The sequence below is a fragment of the Pseudonaja textilis genome, chromosome 1, assembly GCF_049901715.1.
Source record: "Pseudonaja textilis isolate UNSWEBS1 chromosome 1, rPseTex1.2, whole genome shotgun sequence".
Taxonomy (NCBI): domain Eukaryota; kingdom Metazoa; phylum Chordata; class Lepidosauria; order Squamata; family Elapidae; genus Pseudonaja; species Pseudonaja textilis.
In genome coordinates this window covers 24,273,040-24,296,354 of record NC_141990.1, presented here as the reverse complement: position 1 = coordinate 24,296,354, position 23,315 = coordinate 24,273,040, and the positions used below count along the sequence as shown (strand labels likewise).

The 23,315-nt window shown below is 39.7% G+C and overlaps 1 protein-coding gene across 3 annotated transcripts in view; it reads left to right on the top strand.

Annotated features, from left to right (window-relative positions):
• KIF3C (kinesin family member 3C) overlaps nucleotides 1–23,315 on the top strand; it is a 40,257-nt gene that overhangs the window by 6,316 nt on the left and 10,626 nt on the right. For all 3 annotated transcript variants that reach the window (XM_026708540.2, XM_087929226.1, XM_026708539.2), the window contains exons 2-4: nucleotides 17,878–17,979; nucleotides 18,245–18,367; nucleotides 21,312–21,430. In XM_026708540.2, the coding sequence (XP_026564325.1) occupies nucleotides 17,878–17,979; nucleotides 18,245–18,367; nucleotides 21,312–21,430 (344 nt within the window). The remainder of the gene's footprint in view (nucleotides 1–17,877; nucleotides 17,980–18,244; nucleotides 18,368–21,311; nucleotides 21,431–23,315) is intronic.

Sequence of the window (23,315 nt, the reverse complement as noted above, 5' to 3'; positions counted from 1 at the left end):
ATCATGAGAGCTACGGTGAAAAACTCCATGCTATCTGGGCTTTGCCCATGGCTTATAAGATTTATTGGACACAGGATTAAGTCAGGACTGGAAGGCTGTTTTGCAGCCAAAAGTATGTTGGGGTTTTTTTAAAAAATCTGTTATTTTTGGTCCACTAAGGACCCCAAGGATGTGGTAGTGATATACTGAAGCCACTGGAAAGGGTGGGGCCAGAATTTCAGGTCCTTTGCTCAGTGGTGGGATTCAAAAAATTTTTACTACCAGTTCTGTGGGTGTGGCTTAGTGGGCGTGGCAGGGGAAGGATACTGTAAAATCTCCAATCCAAGGTGGTATTTGCCGGTTCTCTGAACTACTCAAAATTTCTGCCACCGGTTCTCCATAACTGGTCAGAACCTGCTGAATACCACCTCCGGCCTTGGTTCACTTTTTAAAGTTTACCTTTTTTTTCTTTTTTGGTAAGATAAATATGTACAGGGGCTGGATATACCTCCCCTTCCCCTTTCATTTTTCTTTTGAAAGAAAGCTACAGTTCCGCATTTTGATACTTCGCTGCTGAATTTCATTGACAAAATCTTGGTGGGTTAAGCAAAGTTTTTAAAAGGCCTGCAATCTCATGCAATTTATAGGCTATGGGTTACTTACTCTTAGGAGTATCCTTCAGCGTGCAGATGAGGGGCACGATGCTTTCTTAGAATCAGGCTTCTCTGCTATACTAGGAATCAAGGCTTCAGTGAGATGAAGGAGGCAGTGATTCCCTCCTTCCTCTTTAGTCTCTGAAATCCGATTTCTAGGGGTAAAACCTGGATCCCTTTTTTTCTAATCCTAGATCAGTTGTGAGGAAATGGCATGTCCATGATATTCCCTTGTTTGATATGAAATCCTGGCTTTCCAGGATTGGACGGGCACAGAGGATCCCCTGAAGAGTCCCAACAAAGCTCACCCAGATATGGACCTCTCAGCTTCCAAGAAGACAGCAGAGGCATCTGACTGACCTCTTGTAGTTAAAGGGAGGGAGAGAGATGTGGGGAAATGGCATCTGCGTGAATGTTCCCTTCTGTTGGTTGGAGTTACCCTCTCAGTGAACAAGCACAATGCCTCTAACAAGTCCCCCCAGCCCATACAGCCTTGGGTCAATGGTGGCCTAGAAAAGAAGGAGATCATTGTGTTCCGGAGAGAGGCAGCTTTGTGAAGGGATGGATGGAAAACAGAGGGAAGCCCTCCTTTTCTTTAACACACAATCCAGCCTTATGGAATATTGTGTAAAAAAATCAGATCTAAGACTGACCAGCTTAGCAGCCCCGAAAAGGACATGATCTCATTTCCAATAGGTGGGCCAAGGGATAATAATGAATATCATGAGTGATCAGTGGTCTTATCTGGGGAAATACATTATCTGAACTGAGCCATTGTGGGCTTGTATACCATGACTTGTGGCCAAGCATGTTATATGTACCTGGCCAGGGGTAATTTTATAATCAGTGTTTAAAGTATCTTCAGCTTAATGCATTGCCTGAACTTAGGCAATGGTGTAAGCCTGCTTCCTTCGTTTAATGCGGCTGTTTCTGCCACCTTGGAAGAAGAACCCAGGAGCCTTGCAATGCATACAAAGGCAACAAAGATAATGGGAGTGATATAAATAGCAGGAAAAGTGGTCACGCTCAGATCTTTGATAGTGTACTGCTTTCAAAAAGCTCTTGCATTTGGCTTCCTGGGAGTGGTCAGTAATCACAAGGACATGTTGGATAAAAAGATCATTGAACCACATTTTGCCACATAGGGTTTGGTTTGGCACATCAAGAGCCAAAGAAAAGATAGGTGGTTGTGCATGGCTACCACCCTAACATGACAAAGACCCCAGAAACTAGCTGGCCAGATCTTGGGGGTGACAGTAATGCATGACAGTAATGAGTCTCTCTTAATCTGGTTAGTAGTCCAGTTAGCCCAGGAGAGTCAATATGAAGGCCACTGCCTCAAAACTCCTGGCCAAATATCTAGCTTTTTGAGTTTGACATCCTCCGCTACCAGTATATTCACAGAACCTCTCTTGGTGCCCAAGATGTTCTAGGCCCCATTACCGAAAATTAAAGAGCATTTTTTGAGAGTGTATCCTCTTGCCCAGAAAAAAGAAAGCAGAGGTAAGCTGAGATTGAAAAAGCATCTCAGCTTGTGTTCGGGCTGTGAATATTTTATTGCCACACCTGCCATTTTGCTAGTTCCCTATACCATGCTCAGAATTCCAGCTGTTCCCACCAGCTCAACAGGAAAAAGAGGAATTGTCAGTGAGGAAAAGTAGTAAATCTTTCCTCAGCTCCAAAGAAAAGTTCACTGATCTACCATCTGTTGGCTTGAGCTCTAAGCAGCGGTGGGATTCTACCAGTTTGCACCTATTTGCTAGAACCGATTGTTAACATTCTGAGCAGTTTGGAGAACCGGTTGTTAGAAGAAATTTCTGGCCTCATCCTGTAAGGAAGGCAGGAAGGAAACATTCTGGTGTTGCTTACAGAAACTGCCTCTCCATTAACCCTTATTACATTCTTGGCAGGACTAGACTTCCTGTCTTAGAAACTTCTCTGGGTTTTTTTCCCCCTCCTTTGCTGGTACTTTGCTTGTGTGTAATGACCATTCAACCTTACAATGGCACTGAAAAAAGTGACATGACCATTTTTCAGACTTACGACTGTTGCAGAATCCCCACAGTCATGAGAGGCCAGGCGAGGAGATGTGTGCCTCAATGTGAATGATATTGAGTTGGCCACGCCCAGCCAATAACATGACCACCAAGCCACTCCCACCGACTAAGCCACGCCAGAACCAGTTGTTAAAAAATTTGAATCCCAACCCTGGCTCTAAGCCATAATGTTTGCTTGGTTCAGCTGTATATATTCTATACATCCAGCTATTTGTCGCTTTTCCAACAAGCCATGTTTAAGCAAACCATGACTAAGTATGTTGTGTGAATCTGATCACAAAATAATTTACGTTAGAGCTCTGTTTTGCCCTTGTGGTTCCTGTGGTGGAATTGCATTCTATTTTAATTTGCAAGATTTTAGCAAAGGAAACTTAAATCTAAAACAAAGAGAGATCATGTGAGGGTTTTTTTTTTATGCTGCTATTTTACTATCATGCTTGATGGAATTGTTTTTGATCAGCAGCTGCCTTCAGCAACATAATTGCAACGGAAGGCTGACCTAATTTTGACAAGCACTGGGAATGTAGGCTGTAGGGCTAGGCAGAGTAACTTGCGCTCTAGATTAGGCTCCCTTTGGGAGCATGTGCACACAATGCAGTTTCAGAGATGTGATTCTTACTGGCAGAACGGATGGTGGGGAAAGCAACAGCATTGCATTAGTAATGCCAAAAGATGAAATGGGGCAGAGCTCATCCCTCATCTATTTCTAAATGGCAGGCTGCTGTTGGATAGCGATCAAATGAACAACAATAGTCTTTTTTTCCCACTTCGGCAAGGCTGTGTGCACATAATTCCATAGGAGCAAGAAACACACACAAACACACACACACACACACACACACTAATTATATTTCCACATGATGACCCTTTATTTAAAAATAACACATTTCTAGCCTTTTTGATACTCAAATGGGCTTGAAAATGTATCAGCAACAGCTGGTGAAATGTCTGAAATCAACGAGAAGAGCCAAAAACTGAAAACAAAATTTGTAGTATGAGTTTATATGTTTAAGTTGCTGGATTAAATTGTTCTTGGGGGGAAATGTTAACTTGTAAGGGATATTCAGAGACCTGACAAAGAGACACTTTTGAGGCCTCTAACATACTCAGGAATTTAACAGAATTTCTCTCCTGCTGTTGAGCCTTTCTCTGAATATTACTGACACTAAAGTATGGTTTGTATTTACTGAATACATTGGCTGCTAATGCTAAGCTCTAAACCAGGGATTCATAACTTCTGATTTGATTAGTATTTTTATAGCAGGTTGAAGCCTTTACTCCAAAATTGGGAGGGGGGGGGACTTCTCATTTTAGAAGATGTTCTTCAAGCATAGACAACAGCCCAGAAGACAAGCTCAGGATCCTGAAAGATCTTGACAGACTTGAACAATATCCCCTCTCCAACAACATGAAATTGATTGTGGAAAAAAAAGCAAGGTTTTGCAGGAAAAACCAAAGATACAAGTATAGGTTAGACAAAATCCTGGCTCAGAAACAGTAACCGTGAGAGGGACTTTGAAGCCCTAGTGGACAATCACTTAAACATGAGCTAGCAGTGTGCGGCGGCAGCCAAAAAAGCTAATACAATCCTTGGTTGTATAAACAACAAAGGCATAGAATCAAAATCACATGAAGCATTAGTACCACTTTATAAATCCTTAGTAAGACCACAGCTGGAATATTGCATCCAGTTTTGCTTACCACATTACAAAAAAGATGTTAAGACTTTGGAAAAAGTGCAAAGAAGAACAACTAAGATGGTTAAAGGCCTGGAGACAAAAACATATGAAGAACGTTTGCAGGATTTCCATACGGCTAGTCTAGAGAAAAGAAGGATGAGCGGTGACATGATAGCAGTATTCCAGTATTTGAGGGGCTGCCACAAAGAAAAGGGGGTCAGCTTATTTTCCAAAGAACCAGAAGGCAAGACAAGAAAAAATGGATGGAAATGAATCAAGGAGAGAATAGAGCAGAGCAGAACAGAACAGAGTAGAATAGAATAGATTTTGTTATTGGCCAAGTGTGATTGGAGACACAAGGAATTTGTCTTGGTGCAAATGCTCTCAGTATACATAAAAGAAAAGATACAAAGCAACCTGGAATTAAGGAGACATTTCCTAACAGTGAGAACAATTAACCAGTGGAACAGCTTGCTTTCAGAAGTTGTTGATAGTTTATCTGTGGAGTCACCGGTCTGAAATGGTATAGGGTCTTCTTCTTGAGCAGGGGGTGGGCTGGAAGACCTCCAGGGTCCCTTCCAGATCTATTCTGATTGACTGTGTATCTTAGAGCAGCCTCCCCCAACCTTTTGGGTACCAGGGACCAGATTGGTGGAGAAAGTTTTTTTCATGAACTGGAGGGGGAGGGGTTTATTTTGTGTGCTGCCTGCATCCCACGGATGGGGCTTTACTTGTTTGCATGGCCTGGTTTCATGGCCTGGTACCACTCCACAGACCAGGAGTTGGGGACCCCTATCTTAGAGGATCCAGAAATTGAAAACCAAGTATATTTGGGACAATGTGACCACATCCCCACTCATATCCAAGATTGAGCTTCCTCTATTTTTCCCTATCCAGACCCCTATAGCCTTTAGACTAGACACCGAGATAGAAGATCAATGGCCAAGAGTTATGTAAATAGGTATCATTAGCATATTGTTGATATCCAATCCCATGACAACAGATAACATCTCCCAGGAGATTCATGTAGATGCTAGTTAAGAATGTGGGTGGGTGGGTGGGGAATGAACCCTGAGCAAGAACTGAGGACTCCCCCCACATCAACAGGAATGGGGACTTTTTGTGAAAGAAGGAAGACACAACACTGTGTCTCTCCTAACCACCTGAGCTGATCCAGAAGGATACAATGATATTGAAAGCCATCAAGAGATTTAGAAGGACCAGGATGAATGTATTACCCCCATCTCAGTCCCATCATAGGTCAAAGGGCTACCTCAGTAATGTATGCAGATCTGGTAGGGATCCAATACTGTTTCTTCCAGCAGCGCTCTAATCTCTTCTGCCATTTTATTTCCCAGTTCCTTTGAAAACCAGGAGACTTCTGAGATCCATGTGTAGAGAAAGGCCATGAAGGTACAATGTGAATCAAGGCTGTCACCAAATTCTAATCCCAAGAGGTGACTAAGGCCTAAATTGAACTGAAGTCTAACCGGTATCTGGGCAGACAAATTGATAGGCATGAAGAACTCCAGAACTATGATCTGTAGCTCAAGGGCAAGAGCAACATCCCCAGTTCCAGATTACATTGGAACTGCCCCTAGAGAAAGAACTGTTCCAATAAGTGACCCCACTCCTATGCATCTAACTCTTGATGACTTGGGTCAAGTCAATGGTTGCCATGGTGGCAGCTGTGAACTCCCAAGCCACTTCAGACTCCACACCTGGGGAAGGCAAGTTGACATCTCCCAGTACCACAAGCTGGAAAACCCAGGCACAATGTCAAGCAGTTCAGGTAAGGAAGCCATAACAGGTCATCTTCAATCAATTTGTTTAGTGACCTTTCCTGGTTACAACTACACTGAAAAATGTGACTTATAACTGGTCCTGGCACTTGTGACCATTGCAGCATTGCCATGGTCACATGATCAAAGGTCGGGCAGTTGGCAACCAGCATGGATTTATGACGGTTGTAGCATCTCAGGGTCATTTGTGACCTTCCCAGCTGACTTCTGACAAGCAAAGTCAATGGGAGAAACCAGATTGGCTTAACGATGGCATGGTTCACATAACTGCAATGATTTGCTTATTAACCAGGAAGGGAAAAAAGTGTCATAAAACCAAGAGTGGCTCACTTAATAACTGACTTGCTTAGCAACATAAATTATGGTCCATTTGTATTCGTAAGTTGACAACTTACCTGTATGTAGCAAGGAGGCCTATACAGTAGTGGCAGTCCTATCTGTTCCCTACAGCTTGATTCTGCAGATAGGATCTCACCTCCAGATATTTGTGGGTCAGGAACTCCAAAAACCACTTCGCCATTGTTGCCCTGGCTTCGCAATTGCCACATTGGAAACCAAAATGGCACTGGATTCTGTCAATATGCTAAACCAGAACTACACAAGCAGTCTTAAAGCTTAACACTTTGCCTAAACTGAACCTATGATTGCAAACATTACCATCAAAGAAGGAAAATCTGGAGGCTGAATAGCAACGTGCATCTACTAATAGGGCTAGATTGGAGAGTACAAGAGTTTCCTAAGGGAAATAATGGGAGGAGCTGTTGCTAGGCAACAGATTTGCCAGGCATTGCAGGGAATTCTTGTGATAGAGTAAGCAGAGATCCATAACCACCATTTGTGTCATTTAGACAGATTTTATCACCGTATTTTTCTCCTTCTTTTGCCCTTTAAAAATTGCTTCCCTCCCCCCCCTCAATTTTCAGGTGTTACTAAATAATACACAGATGGCTGCTCTTTGATGAAGTTTTTATAGCTCCCTTTAACATGATTTTAATGCAGGGTGTGGTTTTATTGGTAGTTTGTGATATTTTCTGGAAAATAACCACTTTATTTGTATTTTTATTATTAAAATTTAACACTGTATATTTTCCTCCAATGTTTTCTGATCAAAAGTAAATATTTCAATCCATGAGCAAAGATAGGGCTAGCCACTGCCTCATCTGGAGGATTTTCTTTAAAAAGGCTGTATGAATGTACAGAGCTGCCTAATGCATTGTTGCATTCAGGAGCATCCATAGAGGAGGCCAAAGAAAGTCAGGACAATGTCTGTGATTGCAATTGAAGCTGTGCCCTTTTAAGCACACGTTACACATGCAACATACACTACATGAAAAGAGGCAGAGCTTTAATCCTGCATCCATGACCACCATCTTAGCTTTTTTGTCTTATCCTCACCCACCATGCATGCTCCAGTATTTTTCTGTAGTGTTAGTTAGTTCAGTACTTTTCTGTGTAATTGATGTACATATTTTTTCATGTACTAGAGGAGGAAATGTTCAAATACATGTACATATACTGCATAGGGATAACCATATTTATTGCAATTTACATTTAATCAATTTTATTTTTTGTCATACTTGGCTTATTCTATGGTGTGTCAGTTTAATATAATGGGATGGGCACATAAGAAAAAAAAACACATACTATATAACTGACCACCTGCAATAGAACTGGAACCAGAATTATTTTTGTTAGGGATATTCAAAAAGAAATATGGAACAAACCTAAAATATATAGTATTACACATTTTAACAAAATGTTTTGTTTTTAAAAGACACAAAAGACTAATCAAGTTTATTTAAAGAAAATAATTGACCACTTGCCTTATTTCCAACTAAGTGAAGAAAGTCAAGTTGTAATACAATGTATATATAATTCATGGTGGAAGAGAATCACTGGATTGTATTAGAAATTATGGATACAGAAATACCCTTTTCATAGGAGGTAGGAGACTTTTCTTAACTTACCAGCATTGTCATGTAAATCTGGTTTTTGTATTTCAAAAAAAATTGTGACATACACTCGGTTGCAGTGAATGTCACCCATTTGTGATATTGTTGTAAGAAAAGTGCAGCCAGTGATTGTGCTGAACTTGGGACTGGAACCAAGAAGAATTACTTGTTCATGTTACATGGAGAAATACTAGCCTAATACACTGATGCAAAGTCTAGGTGACAAGCAATAGTGTTGATATGAATTCTGAGCAGTCTTAGGATCTGCAATGTATGACAGATGAATCTTGTGCCTTCAATGATAGGCTATATATTTTCAAAAGTTGCTGGTTTATGAGCTTATCCGTGGATGTGTGTGCCTCTTTCTGTTTTATTTCACTTATTGTTTACATCACTTGGGTGGCCGTCATCCAAATTATGACAAGTTTATTTGATAAGCTTGTTTAATAATGTTCTTCAATGATGAGAAGGCTGAGAGTTTATGAAATCATCTGTCTGGATCCAGGATGGTTCATTGCTTCCTTACATTTTTATCATTCAGTCAGGAGCAGCAGGCACACGCCACATTTCATCATGCAAAATCAAGGGATCGTGCAAGTCATCCAAGGATTTGTGAAAGCAACAAAGGGTGGGTGGGTCCCTTGTGTCTTGAGAGCTATCTATGCCTCTGGAATGTCTGTGTCTGTACAAAAAAAAACCTGAGCATCCCTTCCAGCAGGTGAGATATTCTCCAGAGGGGGATGAAAAGCATTATTAATAAAACCAGCTCGATACCCATGCTTCGTTCTGAAACTATGTGGTTGGGCTTAGATTTTGGGAAGAAAAAGAAAGGAAAAAAAATCTTCCTCTGCCTACCAGCATCCATTGGTATTCATCTGGCTAGCATCCTGTCAGTGTGTGAGAGAGTTGAGGGATGTTTGGAAACTGAAACAGTATTTGCTGTGTGAGCAAGAAGGAGACAGCAAGGAGCCTGGGCGTGGCTTAGCTTAACTGTTCTGTACTAAAGCTGCTTGGTGCTGTGAAACTAAAACTAAAATCCCTCTGCCTGTATTTTGCATTTAGAACAGATTTCTTTTCAGGTGGGAAGGAGAGTAGAACTCCTTAGTATCAGAGCGTGTTAATAATAATATACAAAATACCAATGCTCTGATGATCATTTCGAAAAATCCTTTCTTAGTGAGCACCTAGAAGCCAAGAGGAACATACATGCCATATTTCAAATCTGTAGGCTTTACAGTTCTGGAGATTTTGTGATGATGCGTGAGTGCTTTTTTGCTTTTATATATGTAAAGTGTAATAATTTAGATAAAGATTTAATAATTAAAATTCTAAACATTTCAGAATAAATCTTAAAATTCTGCTTAGCCATCCTCTCAATTATAGTTGCACACATTATCCATCTTATTCATCAATACATCGTTTTTTTCACTTTAAAAACATTCAGGAGTTAACCTGGGCTGTTTCTCCTATAAATGAACAAGAGAGGGATTTTTTTCTTTGTGGTTTTTTTATTGATTAATTATGAGCCATCAAATTAATGTCAGCTCTTAGTGACCACATTCTCCAGCAAGGTCCCTACCCTAGTTCTTCCAAAGATACTCAGTTACTGCTGTAACTGAGTCTATCTATTTGCTGCTAGCCTTCTCCTCCTCTTTTTTTTTAACCTTTCCCAGCAAAAGAACCTTCTCAAGAGAGCTAAGTCTTCACAGAATGTATCCATAATGTGATTTGAGCTTGGTCATTTGTGTGTCAAATAAGAACCCTGCATTGATTTTATTTATCATCCATTTGTTTGTTTTCTTGGCTACCCATGGTATTTTCAGGTGTCTTTGCAAACATCAAAGTTCAAAAGCATCAATATTCTTTTATCCTACTCCTTCAAAGTCTTTCACTTCCATGGAGTGTCACAGTATAGTCATTGCCTGCATAATTCTGGTCTTCATAGATATAAATAAACCATGATATCTGAATATCTTTTCCAAGGCCTTCACTGCTATCCTATGATGTCCTAGTTGAAGTGTATTTATTGATTGAAAGGAATCAACAATTCCTTTATTGTTGATAGTCGATCCTCTTGGTAGAAGCTACCAACTATACCAGTATCTTTATTATTAATTATAAGGATAGTTGCTCTATCTGTTATAATTAATTTGATCATCTTTATGTTTAAACATTAATCCCAATTTTTACTGTGCTTGTTAATTTTTATTACTGGTGCTTGTAGATTATTTGCATTTTTAGCTATGAAGTGTAGTACCATCAACATAGTACAGGTTATTGATGTTTCTTCCTTTTATTTTAAAATCACACTGTTCTTCTCGTCCTGTCAATATATCTTCAGCGTATACAATAGGTTGAATAAATTAGGAAAGAGTGTATAGCCTTGTCTCACTCCTTCACTGATCTAAAGCCAATCTTTTCATCATGGTCTGATCAGTGTGTGGCTTCCTGTCCTGTGTATAAGTTTCTCATGAGTACAATGAGATATTTTAGGACATGCATTTTCCTGAGGACTTTCTGCTGCTTGACATGATTGCCATAATCAAAGCCTTTCTGTGATCAGTATAGCACACATTGTTTTCTTTGGGGTATTTCTCTTGTTCTATTAACTTGAACATCTGGCATCTTCTCTTCTGTGTAGGGCTCTTATATCCAACAGAGGATCCTGAGCATTATTTTGTGGCATGTGAAATTAAGAATGTTGCACAATAGTTTGCACACTTTGTGAAGTCTTCCGTGTCTTTAGAAATGTCACCATAAACCTGCTTCTTATCTCTTCTAAGAACTTTCTGAAAGTACTAATTTCTTCCTGAGATCTTTGTCCTTCTTGACTTAGGCTTCTCTTATCTGCTTGTTTTCAGTTTTATAATATTCATATTATGTAAATAATTCTTACGTCTTGGTATTATAATGACTTTTTAGTTTTGTCAGTAGGGTTAGGGTTAGGGTTGTACCTAGTCACTTGTGGGCTAAGTGATCCATGGGCTGATCTAGCAAGTTCTTCTGTTCTTATATCTTAATAAGAAAGTGAAGGGTATTACAGAGCTATATGTATAGGTACAGTTAAATCTTTATGGATAAATAATATGTTTATTTATTTATTTAATTTATATTGCCGCCTATTCACCCATGGTGACTCGAGGCAGCTTACACAATGTAAAACCATATTTAAAACAAAAAACAAAAACAATAAACACTAACAAAATGAATCAAATAAATTAGTAAAGTACAATGGAACAAAATTTGGGGGAAAAAACAAAAAAAATTCCTATCTTATAGTAAATAGACAGTTGAATACGCTTTGAATTTATATTGCACATATAGGGCATTTTGATTAAAGGGATGTGCATAATAGTGTGGGTAGAATTGGTTGAGACGTGGTTATAATGAGGTGAGCATATCAGTTTCCAGTTTCATCTTTTAATCTAGTAGCGGCAACTGATGGGATCTCCCAAGAGCTTTGTGTAGTAAAATTAGAGGGCAGCCTACGAAAAGATGTAGACAGCAAAGCTTTTTAAGCAGCCCATTGAGAACATACAAAGCTATTGGGGAGAAGGGGGAAGTTTACAATATTCTCAGAAAGAACAATATACCAGTATACATGATGGAGGAGAGAGTGTATATTTATAGTCATGTCTATGTATAGATGGCTATTAGTGACTTGTAGCAACCCATATAATATATTATATAATTAATATACGAGGCAATGCCCCCATGGCCTAGAGCTATACAAAAGGTCTAGAGGTATACAAAAGGACTATATTCCAGGGAGTTAACAGCTCTTAGGGCCTCTGAGCTTATACCGTAAGGAAGTGAGTTGTCACTTACTTTGATGAGCTGAACTTTCAACAAATTGTCTTCTCTTTGAATTGGGAGTTCATGACTTGAACAAACAGGATTAGTGAGTTGTTCATGGTCATACACTCTTGCTTGACAACCCTACAATCCTCACTTCCCCATCATATTAGTTTTGGACATGATGCATGAAGAGGCAGAGTAAATGGCCAGTTGTGGATATCATAACAGATAAACGTTGAAACTATCTAATAGGATAGAAATTGTAACTATCCAGTGAGTTGAATGTTAAATTGCCACCTAACAATGAAACCTATCTTTCTGCTGCAGAGATGAAGCTCTCTGGCTTGCTGACATCTGAATGACTGCTGCTGAACTAACACATGATGACATTAATAATTTGTGTATTTAGGTGGGGAGGCAATATATTCACATCTCCAATGAATACAATCACTTTGGTTCACACATTATCGCAATTCTGGAATCTCTGAGTTGTTCAGCTCTAAGGAGCCTGAGTTGGAAGGCTTTTTTGTTGTTATTGTTGTTCATTACTGATCTCTGTATTATATAAAAGAGACAAGAGAGGGATACTGGATTGGGTGTAGCTACTTAACAAATATTTGCAACCTTCCCCTCTTATTTTTTAATCCCTTAGTCACAGATATAAACCAAACATTTTTGTTATTCTGCTATACTTAGTTCAAGAGAAATGGACTCTGACAGATGAGAATCATTATGGGCATTTGAAAGAGTGCACTCATTTGTTTCTTAATTATATTTAATCCTCAAGCAGGCATGCTGGCTTACTTACTTAGCCCCCCAGGTTAAGGTGTTCCTAGGCTGCTGTCTATTCAGCCCCTGCCTAGAGCTGGCCCCATTCATGGCTTGTGATAGACACCACAGCACAACCAAGGAAACATGAAAGCTAGAAACAGGTAGCCCATTTGTAAGACTGGCACCTGCTCTTTAATCTCTCACCCGTTTTTGAGATTAATTCTAGCTAAAATATAATGGACCTTGATGGAAATAAATAAAAAGTATAATTCAATAGAACAATTGCGAGAGCGTAAAACAGAAGTACTGCATGAAAAAAAATTAGAAGGTAGACTAATCTTGCGACAGAACAAGTAGAAAATGGATGTAAGAAAATGTGATGTAGAAGGTACTTAGAGTGGAATGAAAATTTTGATGTTATAATGTGTGAGTTAATGCTGAAGTCTGCAGGAAAGTATGAATGGAATGATGAAGTGAAAGAGGCAGTGAATGAGAAAAATGGATGTAAGAGAAGGCTAAAAAAATGATAATAAAAATATATGCATAGTTGTCCTTGGTTAACAGCCACTTATTCAGCAACCATTTGAAATTCCGATGGCACCGAATGAGTGGCACCTACAACTGCTTCTCAAAGTTCTCACCATCATGATGCCTCCCCAGTCACATTATTGCAATGTGGGCTCTTGGCAACCAGTTTGCACTCGTAATTATTGCAGTTCTTTCCACAGAAGAGGGACGGTTACACACACAAAACATCAATTCCTGATCTCAGCCCCTCCTTTATTTTGGGACTACCAGGTAGTTTGGGACTACCAGGTTACTCCAAGGACATCCATATAGGATGAATGGCTTCAAGTTGGAGAAGCCACCTTGTGGCTATTGCTTGAATACTCAAAAAGGACACACATCTAAACAAAGCACTGGATAGAACCACTTTTATTGGTGCAAAGAGTCTGGTTAGTGTCAAACATGTCCACAGACTTCTCTCATGGCACCCTAGAATTCCTGTCCACCTGAGTGGCAAGTAGGGGATCAATAGACACATTTGGCACCTCTGAGTGTCATATCAGTAGTAAATAGTAGATCCTCGGTGACTCTTGAATGATGTTGCTACAAAGTACCCCTTGGAAAGATAAGTTTCCCTTATAAATTGATGTATAAGCTTATTGGCTTAATAAATAAATGATATGCCCTATAGATGGAGACTGGCTTCCTTAGTTGTTGTTCCATGGGGAGGTTTGTTTCAATTACCTTACTAGAAATGTGTGCGTAAATTCAGTGAGGAACATGAAAGAAGATTTTAATATTATATTTTATTTCTACATTATTCCAAAAGAACACAGAGTGGCATACAATAAAATCAAAGAGATGGCAAATACAGGCAAGCTTCTAGACAGGTAGAAGACTGAAATGAATAAGATGAAATTTAAGATGGAGAAACATAACATTCTGCATCAGGTTAGAAAATGTAAAGCACAAATATAGGCTGGAGGATATTTGGCTTGACACTAATTACACACAGAAAGGATCTGGGAGTCCTTGACAGTCATAAGTTAAATATCAACCAACTGTCTGATGTGGCTGCCAAAAAAGGCAAATGCTACCTTAGGATGCATTAGTGGGAGCACAGAGAATGGAAACTTCATCAGAAGAATTGATTGCTCTATTACATTACATTATCCCCTGCTCAGACCCATTTGGAGTACAGTTTTAGTCACCATAGTTCAAAAATTAGAGCATGTTCAAAGGAAGGCAATGAAGGACCGTGGAAACAAAGCCATGGATTTGGCTTTGTTTCCAGCCAAAGAGGGATCATTAAATGATCCGGGCAAGTTTAACCCACGTAAGTGATAAATAAGATATCACAGCAGAAGGGAAAGTGGACTGATTTCCCACAACTCCAGAGCACAGGACCGGTATTAATGGGTAAAAATGACAAGGAAAGAAGTTCAGGCTAGAGTAATCCCCTCAGCCATTGCAAGATTTGCTACATGGAGAGCTCTCCTGCCACAGAGGTCTTCAAATAGACTGGATAATTATCTGTCAGTGCTATATGGTGGAACTTGCACTGAGCAAGGGATTGGACTTTGTGATCTCTTAAGATACCTTTTCAGCTCTATGATTCTCTGAATCTAAGCCAGGGGTCCCCAAACTTGGCAACTGTGACTTGTGGACTTCAATTCCCAGAATTCTCCAGCCAGCATAGATGGTTTGAAGCCACAATGGAACTGAAAAAAGTTACTTATAACTGGTTTTTATCAGCGGTGGGATTCAAAATATTTTACTACCGGTTCTGTGGGCGTGGCTTGGTGGGCGTGGCAGGGGAAGGATACTGTAATCTCTAGTCAGATATGGTATTTACTGGTTCTCTGAACTACTCAAAATTTCTGCTACTGGTTCTCCAGAAATGGTCAGAACCTGTTGAATACCACCTCTGATGCAATTATAATGTCACAGAATCCCATGGTCATGTGATTGCCATTTGCAATCTTCTTTGGTGGCTTTCTACAAGCAACATCAATGGGGAAGCTGTTCGGTGGTCGCAGATGATGACCCATGATATCCTCACTTAACAACCCACAGAGATTCACTTAGTAATGATAATGGGAAGTACTGAAATGTCCACTGCTAAGTGTTGCAGTCACATGACTTAGCAGTGGAAATTCTGGTCCCAATTACCATTGTTAAGTGAAGACTGCCTATATATATAAATGTACCTACATGATTTGTAGAATAACAGAAGATCAGCTTCGGTCATTGAATTCTTTGGTGCAAACTAGGGCCAGTTTTAGAAGAGCCAGGGAGATACGATCTTTTCAGTCTGCAAAACTGAAAACCCTAACCAAAATGTGGCTTGCCTTCCTTTCAAGTAAAATATTCCAGTGTTTCTGTGGGAAGGAACTGCTCAGTAGGAGACACACAGGAAGGAGAACTTGCAAGTAGTGAGTGCAGCTGCCATGTGTTGGCCAGCAGCTGTGTGGAAGGAAATAGTCCTGGCTATAACCCAGCACCATCTGGGATGTGTCAGCACAGCAGCCTGGGAACAAAGAGTGGAGAGCTTGCTTAGGACACCTTAAGTATCAGGCTATCACAGGCAGTTTGAGCATTCCCACAGGATAAGTGGGAGAATTCTCTATCTTAGCTCTTTTTCAAAGCACTAAAATTAGGTGAGCAGAACAGAATTAATTGAAATTGATATTTAAAAAGCAGCTGTGAAATTCTTAACTTTCTCACTCTTGGAGACAGGAAATCCACAAATTCTTAATGGATGCCAGTTGGAAGTACCTTCAGAAAAATCCCCTCTATTCTATCCCGATTGACAGGAAATTCCAGTATTTCAGAGAGATGCAAATTCAGAATCACCTTAAATAGCTTATGATGTGATTAATGCTACTTATTTAGATAGGAAACATAAGCTAGCTTTACCTTTTGTAAATTTCTTTTTATGCCTTCTAGTCAGGAGTCATTATATTGAGGGTTAAGTACTGCTATTGTTTTTTGTTATTTCCTTTCCATCAGATGGCAAAGTTCAAGTCATTTTTGAATTTCCCATCCCAACAGATTTTTACATATGACTACTTCCATTTCTTATAGAGAGGAAGATAAGTAATCTTGAACTTGTATTTTAACTGGGATTTGAGAAGCTTTTATCCTAAATCCAAACAGTTTTACTGTAGTGATCCATGACTGGCTTTAGGAGACTATTTCAGAGTTATTTATCCAACGTCAACAATTTTGAGAGAAATTGAATGTATCCACATAGTTTAAAAAATTCAACCAGGTTTAACCATCAGCATGGCATCAAAAAGGCAGAAGAATGTGCTAAAAAGTGAATTTTCAGGCCTACCCCATTATGTATATTTTTAAGAAGCTGGCTTCCATTTCACTAAGGCTCGTCAGTGTGCTATATCACAGCCACAAGGACCAGATCCATCTGGCTCCCAATCTGTGATGTCATCCAAAATCTCTTGCCTCTAAGGCAGCTATGTCACCAATGGCTCATGGTAAGGCCATTTCCAGTCCTCTTATCCCAGACATTTAGATTCCTATGCAGTGATAGTCACATTGGGAAAGAGGAAACATGTAGCATTTAACTTCCACCATTTCACTTTTTAATAACTGCCTCCAAATCAGGCAGGATTGGGACCATGTTGCAACAAAATGGAGGGCAAATCCTCTCCTTTCTTTTTTTTTTCTCCTTCAAAGCTCCCTTTGAAGAGAGGCATCATACAGCTCTAGAAAACTTCACCTGAGGTCTAGAGATGGATGGTGTCAAAAGCAATCTTATCAACTGGCTTTTAATTGCTTTCTCTTTCTCTTTTTAATTGTTTTACTATTGTGGATTTGCCAATTTTGTATAGCCAAGCTGAACCAGGAGCTTTCTCTCATGTACTTTTTTGGCTCAGGTGCTTGAAACCTCTGCTATTAAATGCCGTTAGCTGCTTTATCTGGTTATTGAATTAATCCAGCTTCTGGATTTGCACAAACATTGAACCACATAATTAAAGCCTGATTTGGAAAAAAATGCCCAACCTCTTCATGAATTCATCCAATGTTCTGATTTTATAAATACACTGAACCGCAAACTAACAATGCTGTTTATACATGTTCTGCTAAGCTACATTTTTTTCATAAAAAATAGAATAAAGTCAGTTTAGTGTGCAAATGCAGCTGTTAGATTATTAAATGATTTGGTTAAGCAAATCATGAGAACCCAACCTTGTCTATTTGTGTGCCACCAGAAAAATGTGGGTTTCTGAATTATTTAAGTACAGTAATTGATTTGTTCCAAGTGCTGCATACAGCTTCATTTCTTCAATTACTACCTCAAGATTTGGCAGGAAGGATTGAAACAGGACATACCAATATGCTATTACTGTGCTAACCAGGAGGCTGGAGGAGGATAGAATAAAATTAAGCCTGTGTGATCTAAGAATTAAACTGCCAATATTTGTGTTAACAGTTTGACCTTTATAGCATTTATGTTAAATATTAGTTATAACATTGATTACATATTTAATCCTTTCAAATGAATTAAATCACTTGAGAGGGGGAATAAACATTCTCAAACAGAACAATTGTTCAGACATGTTAGAGCTGCTCAACTGTACATGTAAGCACTGTACTGGTTAAAGGATGGAATCCTTTGCCATAAACTAAAGTTACTTTCCCCTTTTTGTCTTCAGGCGATGGAGAGCAAATTGCTGATTGGCGGAAGGAACATCATGGACCACACAAATGAGCAGCAAAAGATGCTTGAGCTGAAGAGGCAAGAAATTGCAGAGCAGGTAAGGACCAGCTGGGATTTGGATGAAGCAGCAGACCCTTCAACTTTCCTTCTGGGTGTCCCACTCTTTCTCAAGACAATATAAAATGGATATGACCTTTAGCCTCTTTCAAAATACAAGCAACCTTCCAAGCAGATCTCATGGAGTCTGGACTGTAATGCTTGTCTATGCAGCCAGGGGTTGCTGTGTCTGATAATACTCAGGTGGGAGGTAGCAGGATGGTATTCTGACACTGAGGGATGTTTGGCCTGATTCTATAACACAGAAACGGCGTGAGCGGGAAATGCAACAGGAAGTGCTTTTGCGGGATGAGGAAACCATGGAGCTCCGGGAGACATTCACTTCTTTACAACAGGAAGTAGAAATCAAAACCAAGAAGCTCAAAAAGGTAAGAATCCTGCAGAAGTTGAGGACACAGGAAGATTCAATAGTGTCAGGAAAATTCTACAGAATGTCCATTAGAAGAGATTGATAGCTGTTTTAGAGACAGGCTAATACATGTTTTAAGATTACTCTTTCCCAGGAGCCAAATCAGGAACAAGCTGCCTGTCTCCTGCAATAGATTACAGCAGGATCATGTTCAGTTGGTAGAAGTTAGTCAGGAACTTTGAGAAGAACAAGCTTCATGTTGCAATTATATTCAGCTTCATGTTGCAATTAAGAATTCTCTCCTTTTTTTATCATTTACCAGCTAAATGTTGTCTTTATGACACCTAAGATGTACTGTATATAGAAAAGAATATGCAGACTGACTCTTACAGAGGTTACTGTGGTGCAGTGGTTAGAGTGCAGTATTGCAGGCACTTGAGACTCAGCCTACCATCCTTCCAAGGTGGGTAAAATGAGGGCCCAGATTGTTGGAGGCAATATGCTGACTCTATAAACTGCTTAGAATTGTACTGTAAAGCGGTATATAAGTCTAAGTGCTATTGCTATTATGGGTTAGTGGTACTCTATATTCAGAGACCACTGCACCCTCCCTTTAGGAAGACTATTATTGGTATCATGGGATTGGGTGATTGAGTAGGCATCACATAGTAGCATTGTCACTGAGATGAATGCTCTGCCTTTCCTCACAAATAGCAACTGTTCACATGGATGAGAGAAAATAAGACATACACTCCTGCTAGTAAATTAAATGAGTTTTAGATATTCCCCCCATCCCAAAATACAGATTATCCTACAGTATATAATGGAAGCTGTTAGAACTGGGACAGTTTCTGCATGTGTAGTCACAGTGGGGGGTTTTCTTGCTGTAATCCCAGTAGGACAAAATTTCAATGACTACTTCCATAAATAGATACATAGATAATAGGTAGGTGCAAAACTTAATATTTCATTTACACTGTATGGAACCTTTGCTGTGTTTTCCTACACAATGGGTTTATTACTTTTTCAGATGAAGAATGGTATTTCTTACTAACAATCATTAAGATACTGAATTTGGAATTACATTTCTTGTAACCATTGGGCTCCTTCAAAGAAAAAACAGCTACATTTTGGCCACCGCGTAGGTCTGAGCAGTGGTATAAATTTCACTGTGAATTCTCCTTTTATCCCCCAGATTCTCTACTAGACTTTGTCTAATTTTAGCTGTCTCCAACAGGACAAGCGCTAAGATTTAATTAATAAATTAAATCAAGCAAGAGGGAGGCTTCCTATATATGACCTTAAGAAAAAAGAACATTTTTTTTATCCTAGGTCAGACCATTTGTCTAAAGTAATCTCTACTATACAAGTGTGACTTTCAAGATATTGTTGAATTTTAGTATCCAGCCATCCCAGCGAGTATGGTCTGTGGTAACTACCTTGGCCTCTTGTTGCTGGGTTTCTACAATATGCTTAACCCCAAATCCAAGATAACAAAACACAGTTGTGTTTTCATAACATGTTTTAATGTGGTAGCATGACTCACACGACATGCAAAGAAAATGACTGGGTTTCTGCAACATGTTAAACTACACAATATCCAAACTGAGTGTAGTCTAATCTATCATTTTGTGTGCTTGCAGCAGCTCTCCAACCTCTCATACTGCAAATGTGAAACTGTGCTAAACAAGATGCTCTGGCTAAATATATCTGATCCTTTAACATGAATAATTAACAAAATATATTTATATAAGTAAAGCATGCTCTTTTAAGAAGGACCTCTCTCTAAAAGCCCTCTGTTATTAAACCAGTAAGAAGATAATATGACTATTAGAAGGCACTTTGGGCATTCTCACCACATGGAAATAAGCTAGAGCTTGGGCTCTTTTCCAGGCAGAGCCTATTCTCAGACAGACATTTTGAGACAAACAACATGTGATGCCTCCCCCTGGGGAATCTGTATTTTGCAATAGGCACAATGCTGGCAAATGTTCCTCTCTTCATTGAAGTGGTGCAGGACATATTAAAAGCAGGAGTTGGTGGAGTCCTCTGGCTTTGTTTTCCTCTCTCCCACCAAACAGCACTAATTGGTGACAAAACCAATCGCTATTCTAGAATAGTACTCAGTTTGTGTCCAAAAGAAGCCCAATAATCAATTGACATCAGCTGATAGCTAGACTTTCTTCCAGCATAATCACTTACTTTTTGATTATACACTGACTCAGTGCCTGCTATCAACATTTGCAGAGACGCACCTTTCAGTTTCTGTAAGCAACACCAGAATGTTTCCTTCCTACCTTCCTTACAGGATTAGGCCAGTCATTTCTTCTAACAACCGGTTCTCTGAACTGCTTAGAATGTTAACAACCGGTTCTAGCGAATAGGTGCAAACTGGTAGAATCCCACCCCTGATATTATTAGAGTTAAACAATATTATTTGTAGTTTGACTGTTGAATTGCCCCTTTAAGGGGTAGACAATTTTAGGGCATGGAAAGCATATAATATTTTTTATCTATTTATTTATTATCTTTGTTTGTTTGATTTCTATAGCTGCCCATTCTAACAAGTGACTCTGGGTGGTGTGGATATATAGTTATTTCTAACGAATTATTTATATCTTCCATATTTTTTTTCTGGAATGATTGAGGCCAAAATGTTTGAAACCTTATTAAAGCATTGCCAAAATATCTCACCTATTTATTTTATTTAGAACCCCCCAAATCATTTCACTCCTTAAAACCTCTATCCCTCAAAGCAAAAAAAAAAAAAAGACTTTAAAATTTGACTGCACTTAAATTTTAGTGATATTAAGACTTGGCTCCCTGGCAGACTTCAAAGTAGAGCATATTTTTCAGGCAAAGAAATATGGTCCATGAGCTTTAGTTCATGCCAGCTGGAAAGGTGAGATGTGGTATCAAAGCTATTCTGCTAAATACACAGCATTTTTTTTTAAATCCGGCAGCTTTATGCCAAGCTTCAGGCTGTGAAGGCAGAGATCCAGGACCAACATGATGAATACATCCGAGTGCGGCAAGATCTGGAGGAGGCACAGAATGAGCAGACACGAGAACTGAAACTCAAGTAGGTACCTTGGTGGGATGTGCTGAGGTAGAGGCTGAGGCAGCCCAGTCTATGAGAATCCCAAGGAATGACTGACCATCTTGCACATCTGTCTCTGTGATGACCCGGGGCGTGGCACAAAGGCAACACAGTCAAATAAGTAAGAAAAGTCCCTTTAATACCTCTAACTTTGCCCCCAATGTCCAGTTGCCTTCAGCTGGAGAAAAAAACTCTCCCAAGAACAGTCTTTAAGTGGAGGAAATTCGGTCTGAAAACAAAGTACATATGAACTGTAAATAAAAATCCACACAAACCGTGCTGCAGCAATTAACTGGACAGGACAGGATAAGGAATTGCAGACTTCAAAGGCCAACAAAACACACACAGTTGGGAAGACACCAGGAACCTAGATAAGCCTCAGCAATAAAAGATAACTCACAATTTGCTTCCCACAAGTTGCTGTGCGCCACCTCCCTTTTTAAACACTGTGTTCCCAGCTGCAGCTAACGAAGGGAATCGGGGAGACCCCCATAAGCCATGCAACTCACTTGCTCCCTTCTCTGTTCCTCCCTGCGTGCCCTAGGATGAAGAGGGGGTGGGCCTGAGTCTTCCTCTGAATTCCCTCTGCCTTGCTCTACCTCTCCCCTGCTCTGCCCAGATGGACTTTGCCCTTCCCCAGTTTCTTCAACAGCCAGCGGAGCCACACTCCCACTCCCTGTCAGCTGCTCAGCCTCCCCCTTGCAATCAGATTCCGACAGGGGCAGGACAGTCTCATTGCCAGGACCGGTAGGTAGAAAGGGTCCATGAAAGGAGAGACAAACCAGATGTGTGAAAGTGACAAGTTGCTCAAGTGGAGAAATCAGGCTAGAATCACCAACAGTTTTATAAAAAAGAAGTGAAATCCTATTGATTTTCCTGTGTCATCCTACAAAGTGACTGCATTGGAACAGAGGTGGGGAACTATGGACCCTTTATAATTTGTGGGTTTCAACTCTCAGAATTCCTGAGCCAGCATGGTTGGTTCAGGAATTCTGGCAGTTGAAGGTCACAAGTCATAAAAGGATCATGGTTCCTCACCCCAGCTTTTGAATCATCGTTTGGATACTTCGGATGGCAATGTCCCCAAACTGGGAAATAATCCTGTTCTTCTTTCTCTCTCTTTTTTGAACTGATTAACGAAATAAAATGAGCAATATACAGATCAATGTCAGTGCTGAAAACAAACATTTAAATTAGGGATAAAAGAATTAACCTCATATGATGATGCTTATTTTTCCCTCTTTATACCCTAATTGGTTTTGGTATACCACAACCACGGGGATTAGAAAACAAAATCCCATCTCTATTAGATGACATCTCTCTAAAAAGTACTGGGGGGACGGACTTGAAGGAATTCCTGTAGGGACATGTTCTCACCACAAGACCCACTCTTCAATTAACATTCTTAACTGTGGGATGGTTTCTGAAGGAAAAGGTAATTTCTTTTAGAGTCTTTTTATCTTATTGCTCCTGTCCGTCAGTTTGCCTTTCCCATTTCAAGTAACCAATTAATGCTCATGTTCTTGTGATTCTTTTTAATCTTTCACATAGTAAAGCTACCTGTTACTGCCTGTGTCTTTATGATATCCTATATCAAAGGAAAGGTTAATGTGAAAGTGTACAATACGAACCACCCAATTGAACTCCATTGTTATTTTTTATCTAGAACTCAAGGCTTAGCAACATTTTCTGTTTTGCTAAAACCAGGTGTTGAAGCCTTCTGTTGGCAGCTTGAATGGCACCATAAACCTCCAACTCTACTTTAACAGGCTACATCAAATGATGAGGAAAGTTAATGGAGCTAGTTTCTCTTTAAGCCTTTTCTGACCTAGCGTGACAACCCAACCATCATATGAAGATGTCTCAA